General features: G+C 38.9%; 1 protein-coding gene across 1 annotated transcript; it reads left to right on the top strand.

Annotated features, from left to right (window-relative positions):
- The first annotated feature begins 1,943 nt into the window (after window positions 1–1,943).
- LOC126457442 (E3 ubiquitin-protein ligase RING1-like) lies at window positions 1,944–18,350 on the top strand. The gene is made up of 3 exons (XM_050093724.1): window positions 1,944–2,078; window positions 2,271–2,792; window positions 17,892–18,350. Exons 2-3 carry the CDS (start codon window positions 2,549–2,551, stop codon window positions 18,101–18,103), a joined length of 456 nt encoding a protein of 151 aa, XP_049949681.1. The 5' UTR covers window positions 1,944–2,078; window positions 2,271–2,548; the 3' UTR covers window positions 18,104–18,350.
- The last annotated feature ends 1,436 nt before the right edge of the window (window positions 18,351–19,786 follow it).

Genomic DNA, 19,786 nt, shown 5'->3' with positions numbered 1-19,786 from the left:
GTTTTTGCAAGTGTGTGCACTACAGGGTTACAGAATTTCTACGATTGGTAGTACTCTCTTCATTACTATGAAAAAGAAAAAAAAAAATAGAGTCGATACCTACAATATTTGTTACTTTTTCGCAGTGGTTCAGAGATGAATAAGAACTGTAGAAATCGTATGAAAACAGAGTTCACACAGCAAACATGTCCAAAATAATGAACCATCGAATGGTTTTCATCGGTAGTTACAACGATCTCCTGTATAGGTCAATCCAAGTTACCGATTCCAACTTCTCCATGGTTCACAATTTAGGTCGTTTTCCGGCAGCTATGTGCACTGAAATGTAATGTGATTTCTGACCTAATAATAGCTCTATGATCAAGAGCGAAAACTAATACTGCAACCGATAACTAGCATTGACGTATGTAGGTCAATTCTAGTTATCTACGCCAGTATTTGTAACTTTTTGTCAATTTTCGTTTTTTGTGTGCTGGTTTATTTTGGATTTCTGCTACTATTTCGCATACACTATTATTTATTTCATTTTCCCATTGTTGTGTTAGATTTCACTTTCTCCCCGCCCAAAATCCCCACTTTCCCGAGGTAGTCCCATTAGATTCAATAATTATAATTATAAATTAACGCTATTTTATAATATTACGACTTCACCACATATACTACAGTCGAATTTAAAGGTTCACTGTGCAACGCGGTAATAGTACAGTGCAAACTATCAAAGGATAAAGACAATATACGTCCATGTCACAGCAAAAAAATCATGATCGCATGCAATGCACTCGTCCACACGCACACGCACACACACACATACACACACACACACACATTTCGTGGCTAAATAAATAATCTCATTAATTTTGATTGTAATTTTAGTGTGTGCTCTTTTGTCTGTTTACGAATATCAACCGCTGTTTTCAAAGTTTGCCGCTATGTAGCGTTCTTGCCTTTGATACGACGTCACTACTCAGACCCGACTACTGGAATCGGACAATAGAAGTTATCTGACATTTGCGCAGACAGATCATTGCGCGTGGACGAGTGTCTTGCATGCGATCATGATTTTTTTTTTTTTTTTGCTGTGACATGGACATATATTGTCTCTATCTTTTGATAGTTTGCACTGTACTATTACCGCGTTGCACTACTGTTCGTTACCATTTCGGCAGTACTTTCACGAAATGCTGTGGACGTTGTACTCTTTGTTTCATACTCTCAGTCTGTAAATGAAGCTCATCTTCTGATTTTTTTTCTTTTGCAGTAGCAATAGCTCATATTTATTTTCCAGTTTTTAATCTCATTTAGTAGTACAATGATGACCTCATTTGCATAGTCTTTGTAGCTAAGGTTTAAACCTAATTTACAGCCGTTATATTTGTTGCATACCAAATTTTGCGCTTGGCTTTCCCATCAGCACAACTATAACGGCATAATGTCTTACATTTTACGCACATTACAAATTTTATCGCCCGATTTTCGCATGTTCAAATATCAGTGCTTATTTTTGGCGATTAGTCATATAACGACGTGACCCCGCACTCGAGAATTCACTTGCGTATTTTTCAGTTATTAAGTTTATTTCTGGCATTTCTGTTATTGTACAACACAAATTACACTCTGTTTCTCTGTATATAAAAATGTTCTGCATTTCAGACACTTTTCTCCGGAATTATTAATTGTATTTACGATCCAGCTAAACTCACAACTTACATTATGCATCACGTTAACGTTACTAGATTAGAAGCAGTATGGGCGTTCCTAAGTTGCAATTTCTAATTCGAAGTCTGAATAGTAAAACGACTAATGTATGCTGTTTAATATCAAATTATGCGCCGTGAGCGCTCAAAGTCGATTGATCGCTTGAAAATGAGTCATCTGTAGAATCGAGCTTTCTGGTCGAATTATCGATTTTCGCGACTTTATGTGTCCATTCGCGCACATCTCTACTTGACAAGTTGACGTACGAAGTCCGAAAAGGAGAGGAAGTGGGTGTTAGTGTGTTATTATTGTCAAACAGTGGAAAGTCGCTCGTACATTGGGGGTGCATGATCTCATAAAAAAGGATTTGAATCGTTTGAATGGTATCGTAATTTTTCTCCTTTGCAATAATTTTTTCATTGTGTCATGCGTATCTGTGTCACATAGTGACAGGACTTGATTATCTTGGCGAGAAAAGAATTTTATTGTTAGAAATCAAGAATTTGGTGTTAGTTTTGTCCGTTGTTTATCTGACTGCATGTGTGAACTTTGTTGAAGGCGAATTACTTTTGTAGGTTGTGCCATGCCGGCAGCAGCTAAATTAAGGAAATATGAAGAACATAACGTACGCAGTTTGAGAAACAAGATGTTGAAATCTGCATGTGGATAGACAGTACAGTATTGTAACATTTCGCATACATGAACAAGTTGTCAGTATAGCTTTGTTGCAGGATATGTTGTAATGTTGAATTGCAGTGTATACGGACTCCCACTGACAGTGAAGTCAAGAAATATCAGTCTAGGGCTGTAATTATACTAAGCGTGCGAATACTGTGAAGAAGTCCAGATTACAATGTCACCAAGACCTGGTATGCCTCCAGGCACGAGTACTGACGCACCACCATCACCACCTCCCAGTGAACCGCCGTCACCGAGACAGATGAAATGTGCTGAAGGGTTGCCAGAGCCTCCTGGTCTAAATGAAGTTGAGATAATTCTCAGACCTAATCGTACCTTAATGGGAAGGAATTGCACAGTCGTTAAATCATTAAAATTGAGAGCTACACGTTACCTTCGAACGACGATTAATGCTTCAAGTAAGTGTTTTTATCGTATTCTGTGATTAATCTGCTCGGCATGCAAAGCGTTTGTAATAAAGTTTAAAGCCATTGTAGATAATTAGTGTGCCGTAATTTTCCTTACTGTAATCTACTGTTAATTGCGAGATTGTTATATGCAGTGTGTGCTTGTTTCGTAACTACGTATGAGGGATAGTAATATATAAAATTTTGCGGGCACTAATAGGCCTATTGCACTATTTTGTCTTGGTATTACTGTGTGTGTGTGTGTGTGTGTGTGTGTGTGTGTGTGTGTCGTATCTAATACAGATTGTTAGATATCTAAGTGAGCCCTCATTTGTGAATTAACGGCTTTCTTTCACATCAGTACATTGCCATTTTGTCTGCCAGCCTACAATCATATTGTGTGTGTGTGTGTTTTCATCTCATGTTACACAGGTGGACTCAGGCTTTCTAGGAAAACATTTTTGTTTGATTTGTTCCCACGAAAGTGGCAAAGAGGCTCAGACAGCAAAGTATTAGGAAAGTAAAGTCATTGTGAAGTACCTGGTGTTAAAATTGGGTAAGCATATACAAGACATAAGATTGAGTCTCTGATTTATTTGTCTTCTGGTAATGTAGGCTTTGACTCATTCCACATCCTTGAAGGTTCTCTGCCTTGGATTCTATGGAACACAGTGAATAAGTGGGTCATTCCATGTCAATTCAACCAATTTGAGAAAATGTTCTAGCTGATAAGTCTCAGATTTGCCTGAAATTTAGCGCATCAATGCTACCAAGTGTGGAACACTCGTGTACAACATTTTAAGTTCCCCTGCCAATTAGTTCCAGAATTGGAACACTCATGTACAACATTTTAAGTTCCCCTGCCAATTAGTTCCAGAATTATGGCTTGTGAAAGGTGGTGTGACCCGGAAATATATCTTCAGACCCAACTTCAGGTCTTAATAACTTTGGAACTATTCCGCACAGTCCAGTGAAATTTTTACAACCCACTAACATCCACTTAGAAAACACGCTCTATGAATCAAAACACCAACAACCTATTTCTGAGGGAGAATAAAAAATTCAAAAATGTGATTAAAAAATGTAATACATTAAAAGGTACATATTGTAGGTGCCCTCTATGCCAAATATAATTCACTCAAAAAGGGTATAAATTTTTTTGTGGTAGGCCTAAGCTTAATGTGGACTAAACACACACAGAACTCCTATTGTCCATATCAGTCACACAAACAGAGTTACATGCACACGAGAATACAAAAATTTGAAAAAGTACCTGAAAAACATGGATTTTCTAAGTGTGGTAGCACAAAAGGGACAAGTGATATCAAAGCCAAATTTCAAACACTGCATAAGTAGATCATAATATAATATGTGGCAAAATTTCAACTTGTTATTGCACGGCATTTGTGTACAATAGAAGTTGACAGAGAGGTAATTGGTTACGTTTCTTTTAACATGATTTAGCAATTAATAGTGATGATACAGACAGCTAGTTTCAGATAACGCTGCAGCAATTGTTGTGAACCATTAGGCAACAGAAAGTTAAACAATGGTAGTTTTCAGGGACAGAATGAGTCATTGTTAGGCAGGAACAACAATGGAAACAAGCAACAATTACAGGTTACTCATGTTTTTAAGATTCTAGTTCAGATTGGTCTGTAGCTTACTGTTGTGGAAAGTCAGTATGGAGGCAGAAGAGTGTACTAGTGGTGCTTTTGTTGAAACAAGTTGCTGTATTGGTAGAGCACAAGCATCTGAATTTCATAAAAGAACATATGAAACAAAATGTGGCATTCGCTTTGTACTGTATGATCTGGATGAATCGGACCAAGATTTGTTGCTATGGAGATCCGGGATACACCCTATGGGCACAAGAAGTACAGTTCCAGGAAACTTTAGTGTTTGTTATCATCATATGAAAGTGTTTCTGGATAAGTATTCTTTCCTACAAAGAAGTTGTTTTGATCCATTTCAGATTCATAAGAAGACAGTGAAGTGTAGCCACAGAGAAATTGTTATAAAATCAGTATTGAAAGTGAATCAGTGCATGGGACTTAACATGAAACGAGGGCAAAAGTTATGTTCCAGGTGTGTCACACTGTTAAAAAATGAAGAATATTCTGGTAATTTACATGACAGTGACTAAGAGTATCAGCCACCTACAACCACAGTGGATGAGCAATTAAATACTTCAGTGGCTGCTCTTCGTTTGTCTCCCATGAAGACACACAAAGTTGGGAAAAGAGACAGGCCCTGCTACGGTAGAAGAAAACTACAAGAAGCTCAAATGGAATTAAAGCACTAAATAGCTGACACACTAATGGTGGAAGAGGAAGAACTATCTGCTCCAAAGGAACAGAAATGATGCCAGAAATGCTCTGATTTGGACAAAATCGTGCATGATTTGAAAGAAAAATGTGCCATATCCACCTTCCAGCTGGTCTATTGACTACACCGCAAAGGAATTAAATGTTTCCACATATATGGTAAAGCAAGCTAGGAAAATAAAAACACCCAAGGAATGCTTCCACAACTTCAGCAGGCTCAGGGTAAGCAATTGAGTTCAGAAATAAAGGTGCTAGTGTTGGAATTTTATGAAAATAATGACTACAGCCGAATAATGCCTGGAAAAAAATACTATGTAACGGTGAAAATGGGAAATGTACGTGTACAGATGCAAAAAAGACTTGCTATGCAACATATCAGAACTATATCTAGAATTCAAGGAAAAGTATCCCAATACCAAAGTAGGTTTATCATCTTTTTTCAATCTTTGGCCAAAATGGGTTGTGCCTGTAAGTGCAAGGGGCACACACAACGTTTGTGTACGTGAGACCCATCAAAATGCTAAGCTGATGTTTGCTGCTATAAAGGATTGTGGTCTGGATTACAAAGGTGCAATGAAGCTGCTAGTGTGTGACTTCAGTTCCTACCCAGTGCATGATACACAGGTATGAAATGTGTCCAGGTAAGGCAAATCTTGCAGAACCCATGAATAACAAACTGTATGATGAACTCCTTATGGATGATGATGATGATGAACTTGTTTCTTATAAACAATGGACACACATGGATTGCACAAGTCTTGAAACAAAGCAAAGTAGAGTGGGAGATTTTGTTGAAATGTGTTGTCAAAAAATGGACAAACTGACCACACACAGCTTCACAGCAACAGCACAATCGGCTTATCCCCAGTTTTGTAAGGATAATTTGAAACAAGATGAAATTATAGTAATACTAGACTTTTCTGAAAATTATGCATTTATAGTTAAAGATGCCATCCAAGGATATCATTGGGACAACACTCGAGCAACCCTCCAGCCATTTGCAATTTACTATAGAGGTGAATCGGGTGATGTGTCTGTCATGAACCTGTGCGTTTTTAGTGACTGTTTAATTCATGAGGCCATTGCAGTTCATGCCCACATTCGGACTGTCATGGCATGTGTGAAAAACAAGCTGCCGCACATACATTTTGTGAAATACTTCAGTTATGGGGCAGCTAGTCTGTATAAACACTGTAAAAATCTCAAAAATGTATGCACACATTACCATGATTTCCAGATTCACGCAGAATGGAATTTTTTCGCAGCAAGTCACGGTAAAAATGTATGTGATGGTATTGGTGCTACCATTAAGCGCATGGCATCACGAGCTAGAACTACAATGATACCAACATACCTCCCTGGGATGGGCACACCCAAAGTCACTTATAGGTCTTTGATGACTCTTCACCCAAGAGAATATGCTGCACACTTCCTGCCAAGAAATTCTCAATACAGTCACAAATTTATCTTGATATCTCATATGATCATACTTTTGCTAATAAGTGCAGGTGTGGTACTGAATCAAATGCATTTCGGTAATCAAGAAATAATGTAGCTACCTGATTGTCTTGATCCATGGCCTTCAGGATGTCATGTGAGAAAAGTGTGAGTTGAATTTCACATAATTGATGTTTCCAGAATCTGGACTGATTAGTATGAGGATGATTATTTTGTTTGAGATACCTCATTACAGTTGAGCTCAGAATATGTTTTGTTGTCCTACAACAGATGGATGTCTAGGATACTTTACGATGTTTTCGTGAATCACTTCTGCCACTCTTTTGTAGTAGATGGGTTTGACTCGTCTTTTCTTCCAACTTCTGCGAGTGGTTTTTGTGTTACAAGGATTTATGCTATCTTATGGTAAAAAGAGGGACTAACTAAACTGCTGTTTCAGTATAGACTCAGACGATGATTCCTTTGAGCCCTGGAGCTTTGTTCAGTTTTAGTGATTTCATCTGTTTCTCAGCACCACTGTCACCAACATCACTCAACTTTCCAGTGGTGCAAGAATTAAATTGGGGCACTACCCCTTGATTTTCCTTTGGGAAGGAATATCTACAAATGGAGTTTAACAATTGTGCTTTTACTTTGCTATCCTCAATTTCAGCCCCCATCTTGCCCACGAGTGTCTGGCTTTATGTAGGACTAGTATTTCTTCCGGTTTTGAGACACTTCATTTGATAATATTCTGCTATGGCTCTTCTAAGGCTTCATGTCATGGTATCTTGACATCCAAATGCATTTCATTCAGCATCTGACTGTATATAGCCCTATGCTTGGTTCTACACCTAGCATGCAGTATTATTTCTTTAGAAATTTCTTTACAGTGACTATACATAGAAGGAACCTACCATCATGAATTTGTGTTCTAGGTACACATCTGCTCAGGGCATGGTCAACTATTCTTTTAAACATGAGCCATAGTTCTTGTACATGCTTCTCTCCTGAAATAAGTTTTCAACTTTTTTATTGAGATATGACACTGTCTTAGTTTGCGTACTATATAAGTCAGTGTACTTATTTAGTTGCCCTATGTACGTTGGTAATCATAGTTGCTACATCTGTCTCATGGTCACTGATACGAGTTTCTATGTGAACGTCCTCAAAGAGGTTGGATTTATATGTTGCTAGTACATCCAGTTTATTTCCATCATGAGTGAGCTTCTGAACAATCTGTTCTTTGAGAAGGCATTTAATAATGTTTTGCAGAATGCCTTGACATGCCCATTACTTACAAAACTAATTTTCCTAATTGATTGTTGGATGGTTAGTCTCCTCCAGTGATGATAATACGATTGGGGAATGTATGTACTATGGAACATATGTTTTCTCTAAAGTTTTTGGTTATCTTCACCTTTTGTAGTCCTGTCTTCCTCAGTTGCGTGTAATATTAAGGTATATTGATATTTTGTGGTGATTGATAGAAGGATCCTATTGTAGTTTGTGTCCAGTCTTGATACTCGTTGCATGAAGTTACGTTATCTGTTTTGGGGGGGGGGGGGGGGTTGTTCAGTTTCTTGCCTACTGTGACAAATACACTACCTCCATTTACCAGTAGCTATGCTTTTGATGTATGTTAAAATTTTCCCCAAATATCTCATTGCTGTTAATTTTGGTTTTTTCTGTACCTAATATGTGAACTCCACTGCTTTTTAGGTGTGCTTCAAACACTGGCACTTTGTTGCTAATGTGTTGGCAGTTAATTACTGAAATGAAACGAAACGAAATGAGTGTATGGCATTGTTGGCCAGGAGGCCCCATCCACTAAGGGTTTAATACTCCCATCTGTAGGTGGTATTTCTTTGGATGATATACTGATGCTTCAGAGTTGTCATTATGCAATCTGGATAAAAAGTCACCCATACACTTTCAGCTACCTGGATAGCGGCCTTTGATGTGTAGTGCACTTCTGACCCATTTAGTGGGGCCTTTCAGCTCTCAGTCCCATGACACAAGTCCAGGAAGTTGCAGCCTAGCTTGTCAGAGAATGTTTGAAGTCTCTGGTTCAACCCTTTCACTCCACCCATATCCAGGGAGCCACAAACAGTTCTGGGGACAATGCTGTAAATTGTGAGTTACATTGAAACCCCCTGAACAAGACTGATCTTCTCAACCTGCTCTGTCAGTCTTTGGAACAATCCAAGTATGACTTCAAAGCCTGACAGCAGGCATCTTTTATTCCAGTGTGTGCCACAAAATTTGCAGTTGGTTGCACCCTGTGCCCCTCAGTGGCTTCCTTGGTCATCATTGAGTGAAGTCCCCAAGAATACACACTGAATACACTTGGTGTCCTTCCAGTCCCTTGCTGCCAGTTCCCTAAGGGGTGCCATTATTCATCCTAATCTTGTATGTTTGCCTCCTCTTGATACAGCAGGTTTGCCAATAGGGGAAATGAGTCCTGCTAGCTCAGTCAGTTTCAGTGAAAGCCAAACCTCAAACTTGTTGGTTAGGGGATTGGTATAATACCTTGAGTTCTCCCTGGTCCCTGTCTCCTTTGTACACGGTGCCTAGCCCTACCACTAATGCCCGTGACACTGTCATGTGGATGAGTGGTGACAGATCCTCTACTTCTCGTAGAGGAGACAAGATCCACAGAAGAGGATAGTGCTTAATTCTCCTGTTACCAAGCTTTTTCACACCTCTGTTTTACCAAACGGGGTATTTGGACTACCCCAAAAGAGTTTTGTGTTTTATTGTAAAATTTGTTCTCAGTTTTTGTTATTTCCATTGAATGGGTTTATTTAGTATTGAAAAACAGCTTTTCAGGTTATTGGAAGTATTTAATCAGATCACAGATACAAAGTACAAAAAATTTTTGTATCTTTCACTAAATTCAGTACTCAATGAACAGAAAATTAATAATCTATGTACCTCAACAGTTACTGCAGTAAAATAACACAAGACTTTTTTCAACTTTTCAGTCAAGTACATTTTTGCACTGCATGCACTTCACAGTAACAGTTTCTTCTCTGTATATATTACAAACAGGTTTCTTGCACATTACACAACAGAATCTTGTTTCCCAATCTTCGTTTCTCTTGCAATCTTGACATTGTTGTGGCGTTGGTAACTTGGAACAATGGAATCACTGGTGTAGGAATTGCAATACCACAAGCTTTCAGTGCATCTTGTACATCTTTATGAAGACGGTTGATATTTTTGGCTCTTTCTTCCATGTTGCCTTTGCTGAGTCCAAAAGCCAGTTCAGTCGTGAAACGTTTAAGTCGGCTTCGGTTATTCTTCTGCCATTCGGGAAATCTTTGAGTGTACAGAATATATGCATTTAGTGCTGCAATATCTATCATTTCCATGACGATTTTTAATGGCCACCACCTCGTTCCTCTAACACAACTGTATTCTCTTGTTATTTTATCTCCATTATCTACAGCACCTTTGGTTTTGTTGTAGTGCAGTATGATTTCAGGTTTGTGTTCACTTTCTTCACCACTCACTTGTCTCTCACTATACTGGATAGAGAGTAGTATTACTGCCTTTGCCTTCTTTGGAACATAGAAACTAGGGTCAAGTCATTTGTGAAACCAAACATTGAAGAGTGAACTTCGCTCTTTCTGTTTGGCAAGAATTTCTTCGGAATCTCTTTCTTATTGGAACGCAAGGTACCAACCAATGTTGTGTTTCGTTTTAGTAGTTCAGCAGTCAATGGAAAACTGGTGAAAAAATTATCAGTTGTTACACCATGACTATTATTCAGAAATGGTTCCATCAGATCCAAAACAACTCTCTGTCCTTGATTCACTTCCCGAGTATTGTCCACCATTTCTTTGTAAATTTGGATCTGTAATAAGTAAGATGTCTTCACATCAGCACAAACCCAAATTTTAATGCCATACTTGCTAAGCTTGCTCTTCATATAAACCATATAAGGGCAGTTTCCTCGGTACGTTGCTAATTGTTCATCAGTAGTCACGTATTCATAACGACAGAAGTTCTTGCACAGGTTAGACTGAAATTTGTTGAACACTACCCTGATGCCTTGTAGCTTGTCCTTGGTTTCTTCAATTCTCTGTGCTCTTGTGTCTGTATTGTCAAATCGCAAGAATTTCAGTATAGACAAAAATCGGTTTCTTGACATGGCAGCAGAAAAGAATGATTGCCGAAAGGCAACATTACCTCCCCACAGATCGGAAGCACTTGTGCAATGTCCATGAGTTCGGCCAGCTCCTATTAGAATTTATTTATTTATTTATGCGTTTATTTTACCTGGCAAGATTAGGACCTTCAGGCCCTCTCTTACACCTAACCAGGCATACTCAGGTTCAACAAATTTCAGTTTCTACAGAACATTAAGGACATATAACATGTTATACAGTATTAATGTTAAAGAAAAAAAAGTAGAGATTATAAAAGTAGTACAATGATAATTATAACAATCAAAAAATAATTATAACAATCAATAATAATAATAATATAATATAATAATAATAATAATAATAATAATAATAATAATAATAATGACTATGTATATGAAAGTAAACATATTTTTCTTTTATGAATGTCAGTCCTATTGCTAGTTGGGAATTTTCTCATTATATTCTTGCAGCTTGTGAGTTATTCTCATCAAGCAGAGACATAAGACGATGGAATGGGGTGAAAGAGATATAGAAGAGGTAGATAGGTTAGAGGAAGAGAAATAGAATCGTAAAATTCGAAGCTATGATGGAGAGGAGAAAGAAAAAGATGAGAGGGGCACAACGATGGTGGCTATACCGTCCCTAATATGTAAGTCTTGAGTTCCCTCTTGAATGTTGAGTGGTTCTGGATAAGACGCAGATCACAGGGGAGCGCGTTCCATAGTCGTATTGCTGAGATGGAGAATGACACAGAGAAAGATTTTGTGTTATGTAAAGGTACAGCCAAGATGCTAGACGTATCCGATCTGGTATTGCGGTTGTGGAATGATGATAGGTATTTTATGTGAAAAGATAATTATTGGGGGCACCAGTGGCTAAGAAATCGATGAAGTAAGCATATAGTGTGGAGATCGCGTGCCTTATGTGGGCGTATCCAACCTAGCTGGGAGTATGAAGGACTGATATGATCATACAATTGTATATTGCATACGTATCTAACGCAAGCATTCATCACTAGCTCGAGGGATCTCGAATTTTCACTATTTGTGCCGTGTTGAACTACATCACAGTAGTAAAGATTAGGCAAGACTAGTGTTTGGACTAATTTTTGTTTAACATGGGTTGGAAATATTTTTCTAAATTTTTGAATTGCATGTAGGGAGGAGAGCGATTTCCGGCAAGCTGTGACTGTTTGTTCTTCCCAGTTTAGGTGTTCATCCAAGGTTATTCCAAGGTCTTTTACTGTTTTTTGGTATGGTAGTTGGGTACCATTGAGGAGTATTTGAGGGACTGTTTCGCGAAAGTACCGACTGATTAACTTTGGATGAGATATAAGTATGACCTGGGATTTCTTGGGGTTTAGTTTCAGACCTAGGTTCTGTGCCTATCGAGAAACAGAGCAAAGATCTGCGTTCATACTCGCTACTGCGTCAGCAATGTTCTTGGGGCTTGCACTTATGTACAGTTGGATGTTGTCGGCATATAGATGGTAGTTGCAGGAGTGAATCACTGAAGAAATATCATTAATGTACAGTGAGAAGAGTAATGGACCAAGGACGGAACCTTGGGGAACTCCAGAGCGCACGTTTTTCCATGATGACTTTTCCGACCCACAAATGACTTGTTGACTTCTGTTTTTGAGGTAGCTGTCGAACCAGTGTATTGCGCTGTTTGAGAAATTCAGCTGCTTCATTTTAATTAGTAATATATCAAAGTCAACTGTATCAAAAGCCTTGCTAAAGTCAAGCAGTGTTAGGATGGTAGCTTCACGTCTGTCCATAGCATGTTTAATGTCATCAGTTACTTTGATTAATGCAGTTGCTGTACTATGGTGCTTTCGAAAGCCTGACTGATATTTGTCGTGGATGTTATTAGTTTTGAGGTAATCCGTCAGCTGTTCATGGATGATGTATTCTAGGGCTTTAGATATTGCAGGAAGTATGCTGATCGGCCTGTAGTCACCTGGCGACTTATGGTTGTCAGTCTTGGGTATAGGTTGAATTAAATTTTGCTTCCACTCAGTAGGATATGTACTACTGACAAGAGACAGGTTGAAGATGTCTGTGATAACTGGAGTAATAGTGTTTACGACGTTCTTAATCATGCCAGTGCTCACTCCATCATTTCCTACTGCCTCGGAAGAGATTCTCATAATTGCCTTGTGTACTGTGCCGGTAGTGACATGTTTTAGGAAAAAACTTGTCTCTCGAGAGATTGATATCTTGGGGCTGGTAATTTGTCGCTGCGTGGCAGTTTACAGCTGTTGAGAAGAAATCGTTTAATTCTTCTGCAGACGCTTGATATACAGCGTCAGATCTTCGCTTCCCTATACCGAAACTGTGCAGCTTTTTCCACAGTGCAGCAGGTTTTGATATGCCGCATACGACAGAGCGGGCTTGTCTGATTTTGGCATTCCTCACGCTTTGCTTGGTTCTATTTCAGAGTTTCCTATAAGCTTCGTACGCCTCGGGAGTTGGGCTACGCTTGAAGACCCTATGTGCAACATCACGTTTATTCATTAACTGGCGTAATGCAGTGGTGAGCCACGGAGCGGGAGCTCTCTTTACCTTGACAGTGCGTTGAGGAGCATGTTTATCATACAGTGCAATAATTTTGCGACATAATTCCCGAATTTTTCCGTCTAAAGTCGGTTCATTGCTTATATCATGCCAAGGGATGTCTGAGCAATCCTTTTGAAGAGCGTCATGGTTAAAATTTTTTAGGTTTCTGTAGGTTACCAGGTGAGATTTTTCTTTGGTAGTACGTACTGAGTAATTTAAGAATATCACGTCATGAGCAGAGAGTCCTGGAGCGGATGTCTGATTGGCGCGAATTATTTTATCTGGTCGCTTTGTTGCTGTTATATCTATGAGTGTATGGCTGTGTGGCGTGTGATGAGTTGGGTCCAGCGGTGTTAAACTCATATCATTGGAGTGGAACAGTCTCCTTAGTTTTTCTGCAGAGGGAGATTTTAACTGCAAGTCGATGTTTGTGTCGCCCATAATGATTATGTGTTCGTACAGTATCACGTGCGAGGACAGGGCAGACTGAAAGGAGGACATAGCACCGACGTTTGTAGGTTTATAGATTACTCCAATTAGCAGTTTCTGATTTGATGTATTTATTTCGAAAAACAAGAACTCTGCTTCTCCTTCGCCCTTTGCATCCGATGTGCATAGTATAGTAGGTCTCAGATCAGAGCGAACATAGGCACCCACACCACCCCCGCGTTGTGTTTCACGATCTGCCCTTAGGAGAGAATAACCAGTGATTTGGATAGCGTCGGAAAAAATGTTTGGTTTCAACCAAGTTTCAGAGACGAGGATAATATGGAACAGCGATTGGCAGAACAGGTCACAGAACTCGTTGAAGTGAGCCGTTAGCGACTGAGCGTTCGCGTGGGCCACAAAGAGCCCGCCGCCGGAACCAGTCCGTCCCATTGTGGCCGCCTGTAGGTCCGAGCGCGCTCCGTCTACCTGCTGGCCGGAAGAGGGACAAAAGCTGGATTTCACAGGGGAAGACATATTTACAGGTGTGTCCAAGGTCGTGACTGACTCAAGCGTCTGTGGGCTAAAGGTGAAAGACAAGCTGGAGGTATCGGAGAAGGGAGCGAAAAGAAAGATGGAAAGTGGCAGTAGTGGTTATGAAAAAGATAATAGTAGTAGTAGTGGTAGTGACGAGGATGAAAATAACAGATATAGAAAGGCGGTTTTAAGGAGATTCCTGTTAGTGGAGAATGTTAATTCCCGTTTGACTGACAATATGAATATACATGAGCACTTATGATAGACAAATAAAGAAGCAATATTTATGTGAAACAATTGACTGATTTTTAAATAGAGTTCTTATGATACATATAGAAATAACGAAGCAATATTTACGTAAAAAAATGAAAAGAAAGAATAAAAATTAACTTATATTAGACAGAGTACAATATGAGACTTTGTGTCTCGTGAGATTTCGCTCAGTCTTTCAGTTCGGACATGTTCGTCACCGTTTTCCTCCCTCCTTCTGTCTTGACTATGATCCTGCCATCCTGGGTCCATACATTTTGAAGGCCGAACTGTGTGATCGCAGTGTTCAAAACTTTGTCTTTCGCGCATCAGATCTTCCCTCAGGTTAACCCCACTCTTGGCGAGTTTTCTTTTCTGAGCAAACACTTCAGCTCTTTTCCGGTATGACACAAATTTAATTATTATGGGCCTGGGTTTCATCGCACCTGGTATCCTGTGCCCAACACGGCGGCTTCTGTCAATATCGGCCACGTCGATCTGCACGCCAAGTTTCTCACGCACGAGGCTAATGGCCAGGTCGTCGGTGTTTTCACGATCGTTTTCAACTACCCCGAACAAGCGCAAGCTGTTCCTTCGCTGATACTGCTCAATTTCATCGGTGGCCGCAGAATTGGTAATACAGCGTACACTTCAGTTGCATTTATATCTTTCCATGTCGTTTTGTTCGAATAATGAGCTGCATTCCACAAAGAAATTACTCGTTGGCTTTCCTGTTTGTTTCTTTTACAATGATGCTCATGATTTCCAGTGAGATAAATAATAAAAATGACTCTGATTGTTTTTCCATCATTCACTGGGCCAGGTGTTATGTTCAAAATGTTGCGACGTCCACGCCGCCCACCTTTTGGTGGTTCACTAGAAAATTGTAGTCCACTTCTAGAAAGAAACCAATCTCCAGTGTCTTCGTCTTCTTCTTCATAACAAATAAGCATGGTTTTAGAAAGCATCTCTCATACAAAACTCGGCTTGCCCTTTTCTACATTATATACTGAGAATTATGGATGAAGGGCAACAGGCAGATTCCATATTTCTAGATTTCTGAAAATCATGTCACATGGTGCCCCACAGCAGGCTGTTCATGGAGGTAGGGCGTATCGAATAAGTTCAGAGATATGTGAGTGGCTCGAAGACTTCTTAAGTAATACAACCCAGTATGTTGTGCTCGACAGTGAATGTTCGTCATAGACAAGAGTATGCCACAGGGAAATGTGATAGGACTGCTGCTGATATTCTCTACATAAATAAATGATTTGGTGGACAGGATGGGCAGCAGTCTCGGTTGTTTGTTGATGATGCTGAAGGTGTCCTCCTTGAATGACTGTAAGAAGATAAAAGATGACTTAGATAAAATTTTCAGTTGGTGTGATGAATGCCCTAAATGTGGAAAAATGTAAGTTAATGCAGGTAAATAGGAAGATCAAACCTGTAATGTTTGGATCTAGTATTACTAGTGTCCTGTTTGACACAATCAAGTCATTTAAATATGTGGGCATAACATTGCAAAGTGACACGAAGTGGAATGAACATGTGAGAACTATGGTAGGGAAGATGAACGGTCAGCTTCTGTTTCTGGGGAGAATTCTAGGACAGTGTGGTTCACCTGTAAAGGAGACGGCATATAGGCTGCTGGTGTGATCTATTCTTGAGTACTGCTTGAGTGTTTGAGATCCGTACTAGGTCAGATTGAAGGAAGACATTGAAGCAGTTCAGAAGCGGGCTGCTAGGTTTGTTACCGGTAGGTTTGAACAACATGTAAGTGTTACAGAGATGCTTCAGGAATTCTAATGGGAATCCCTGGAGGAAAGGCAATGTTCTTTTTGAGAAACACTATTGAGAAAATTTAGAGAACTGACAATTGAAGCTGACTGCTGAATGATTCTATTGCTACCAACATACATTGTGTGTAAGAACCATGAAGATAAGATTGAGAAAATAATGCTCATTTAGAGCCATATAATCATTTTTGCCTTGCTCTATTTCCAAGTGGAACAGGAAAGGAAATGACAAGTAATGGTAAATGTTACACTCTGCCGCACAAGACACTGTATGTTGCGAAGTATCTGTGTAGATATAGATCTGTGCTGTATCACTGAAAAGCCTTCAGAATCGATTCTGTATTTTTGGACTTTAGTGGACAGCCTACAGTGCGATAGTGTTGAAACTTACTAGAAATCTAGCACTATAGAATTCCTTGTTGACCTGTATCCATGGCACACTGAATATAATATGTGAAAAGGGTGAGCTGTGTTTCATGCTACATCTGTATTGATTTATGGATAGTAAGCTAATTCCCTCCACCCTCCCTCTCCCCCTCCTCCCTCCACACTATCCCTCTCCCCCTCCATCCCCTCTGCCTCCCCCCTCCATCCCCTCTGCCTCTCCCCTGTCCCCCTGCCACCCCTGTCACGCCGTCGCCCTCTCCTCTCTCTCTCTCTCTCTCTCTCTCTCTCTCTCTCTCTCTCTCTCACACACACACACACACACACACACACACACACACACACACACACACACACACACACACACACACACAAAACTACTTTTCCAGTTGCTTAGCAGTGTGATGTTTTAATGACTTAATGTTTTTTATATCTGTGTAAGCAGATACAAATATATCATTGATGGTTTTTTTCCCCTTTTTTTGGGTTGTAATTTTTAATTGTTAAAACTTGTGAATCGGATGGATGACGATAGTGGGAAACATTATTTGGTATCTGGTTTCATCGAACAAAAATTTTGCTGACCTAGCTTCTAGCCCCTAACGTGTGAGCTGATTGAAGTCAATAACCACCGTATTGTGGTGCAACAGCGTAATTCTATCTTACTTCAAAGCAAGGTAATTTATGAAACAGAGTGAAATGGGACTAAAGGGCTATATTATTTTTGTACCCCTTCCTACTGGAGAACTATTCTGTCCCGTATGAGATGCCACATGTTAAACAGTTAACTGTGTGCATGAGTGGTGTACTAAAAACTCTTTGATAGGAAAGCACAAAGAGAACTAGTCTCTTCTGTGTTCTTGTACAGTGATTATCAGGGTGCACTTGTAGATGTGAAAGCAGATTTGAGGAAGGGGAGAACTATTGCGCTTTTCTTACTGCTTCTTTTCTGTCAAATTCCTGTTTGGATGCTTTCGTTATCGTAATGTAATGAGCTCTTGTCATATACATGTGCTCCAAGCAACTCCTTTGCTTTCCCAACATCGTTTCCAAAGTTCCATTTCAAAACATTTGCTAACCCTTTAGTATTGTGTTCTGTCATCAAGCACATAACTATTTTATAGTGGTGATATATGTATCTTTTTGTTGTTTTAATGTAGTGTATATTGTAAATAGGTAAAGTTATATTGACAACACAGTGTTATATTTGATGTGTTCACTATTTTGTTTGTTGCAGTTGATCACTTGAAGGAGTACTTGCAGTATTGTTTGTCACATGACCTGCAATGTGATATTAAAGTGGCAGACATGTCTATTTATGTACAACCAGCACCTCATGGCCCAATGATTGAAGTTAAGGGAACCCAGACAATCCGTTGTGTCCGGTACAAGTACTGGAGGTTTAGCTTATCACCTATTACACTTTATTATTGCTGCAAGAAAGGCTGATTTCACAGTATTTACCTACATTTTTCAGGCATGAATGTACGCTAATGAAAAAAGGACTCTGAAATGGATATTGAGACAACCCATAATTTATTTATAAAATGATGAACAATAAAAGTGTTAGTATAATGCTTATGAAAACTATAATTTTGAGAGATTTCACGTGTGAAAAAGATTTGAGCATATGTGAGACAACTTGGGAGCACACAGAATTTGGCTGTGCATTAGAGATTGTCAGTAGTGATAAACTGTAAGTAAGTTTAAGTTATCTTGCTATATTTCATCAGTTGCAAGGAATGTAAGACCTATTCATTTGTATAAAGAAAGTGGTCTCTTGTACATAATTACTAGTCAGAATTCATATATTACTGGAAAATATATTATTTGAAACCAAACATAGAACACTTGACACAGTCTAATTACCCCCAAGGCTAAACATATACCAAGTTAAATATTTCTATAACATACCTCATCTAAATGCTATACTCACTTCTTGAAACTAAATGCAGGTAGTCTACAAGACTAGTTACCTTATATCCTTTTTCCTTGATTTTCATTCTTTCCTTCTCTCCTTCAATTCCTTTTGTCTGATCTTTTAACCTGTTGTAGGTAATGATATTCCAAATTTGTCTGGAACGATAACTGTAGGGTCATGTAGCAGCAATAATATAAGGCCTTGATGACAACAGAAACAGTCATTGACTGCTCTAGGGTAACTTTACTGATTCAAATTTCAGTGCTATTCATTCACAATGAGACAATCCCAAACATGCATAACAATAAAATCCTTTATAGTCACAATTTCTACTGGAAGAGACAGACTGATTATAGGAAGTGAGAGAGAGAATCTGTAACATATCTTGCTCTTCTGTGACAATTGAGAGACTGCACATTTCAGCTGTTGACTAAATTAAAAAAGCCAACCCCAGTAAATGAGCATATTTGCTGCTCACTAAAAAGTATTTTATCAAAGTAACATTTGCAGTCTAGGAATATAACACCGTTGTGGTATATAATAGTCCAGTGTAGTCATTCACATCCTAAAAGTGCATATTAAATCTAATGCTAAACAGTAATCCAAATAATATCCATTTAAAGTCTAGAATCTTGTGCAAGTAGTTAGGTGGTTACACATTACAACAGCTTTCTGCACATTTTGTCTCGACACTCTTTGTTGTCATTGCATTAATAAAAGATGTGCTCATACAACTGTAGTGTGCATTTTCACATATTTGAATGTAATTTTTAAGCATGTTAATGGAGAAAATTGTAATAGACTGAAGTCCCATGTTAATATTAACAACTTTAGAAACTCTCTCTTCCTATCCTTTCATTCAATATTAGTAGATTTCTTAATACTGAATGAGTCATCCACAATGTGTGTACCACATCAGTAAACATGTATTCAATGGTTAAACGGTAGGCAGTTAGCTTTAAGAAGTGATTGTGCCTCTGTTTATGCAGTCCTTATGATGAACGGTGGCTTTTTATTGTTCTGTCCAATCATGGTACTCTACTACATGCACTGGTTGACTGCTAAAACTGTGCATATTCTGTTAGTGGGTGATGCATATTTCTTAAATTTATCTTTTCATGGTATATTACCAGCAAGATCAATCTTGCTGTGAGAACATTCTCAGATAAACACTAAAAGTGATGGATTTGCATGTTTTACATGACCACTGT

Source organism: Schistocerca serialis, chromosome 2 (assembly GCF_023864345.2).
Source record: "Schistocerca serialis cubense isolate TAMUIC-IGC-003099 chromosome 2, iqSchSeri2.2, whole genome shotgun sequence".
Classification (NCBI taxonomy): Eukaryota; Metazoa; Arthropoda; class Insecta; order Orthoptera; family Acrididae; genus Schistocerca; species Schistocerca serialis.
The sequence above is the reverse complement of the archived record's forward strand: the minus strand, read 5'-3'. Positions and strand labels throughout refer to the sequence as shown.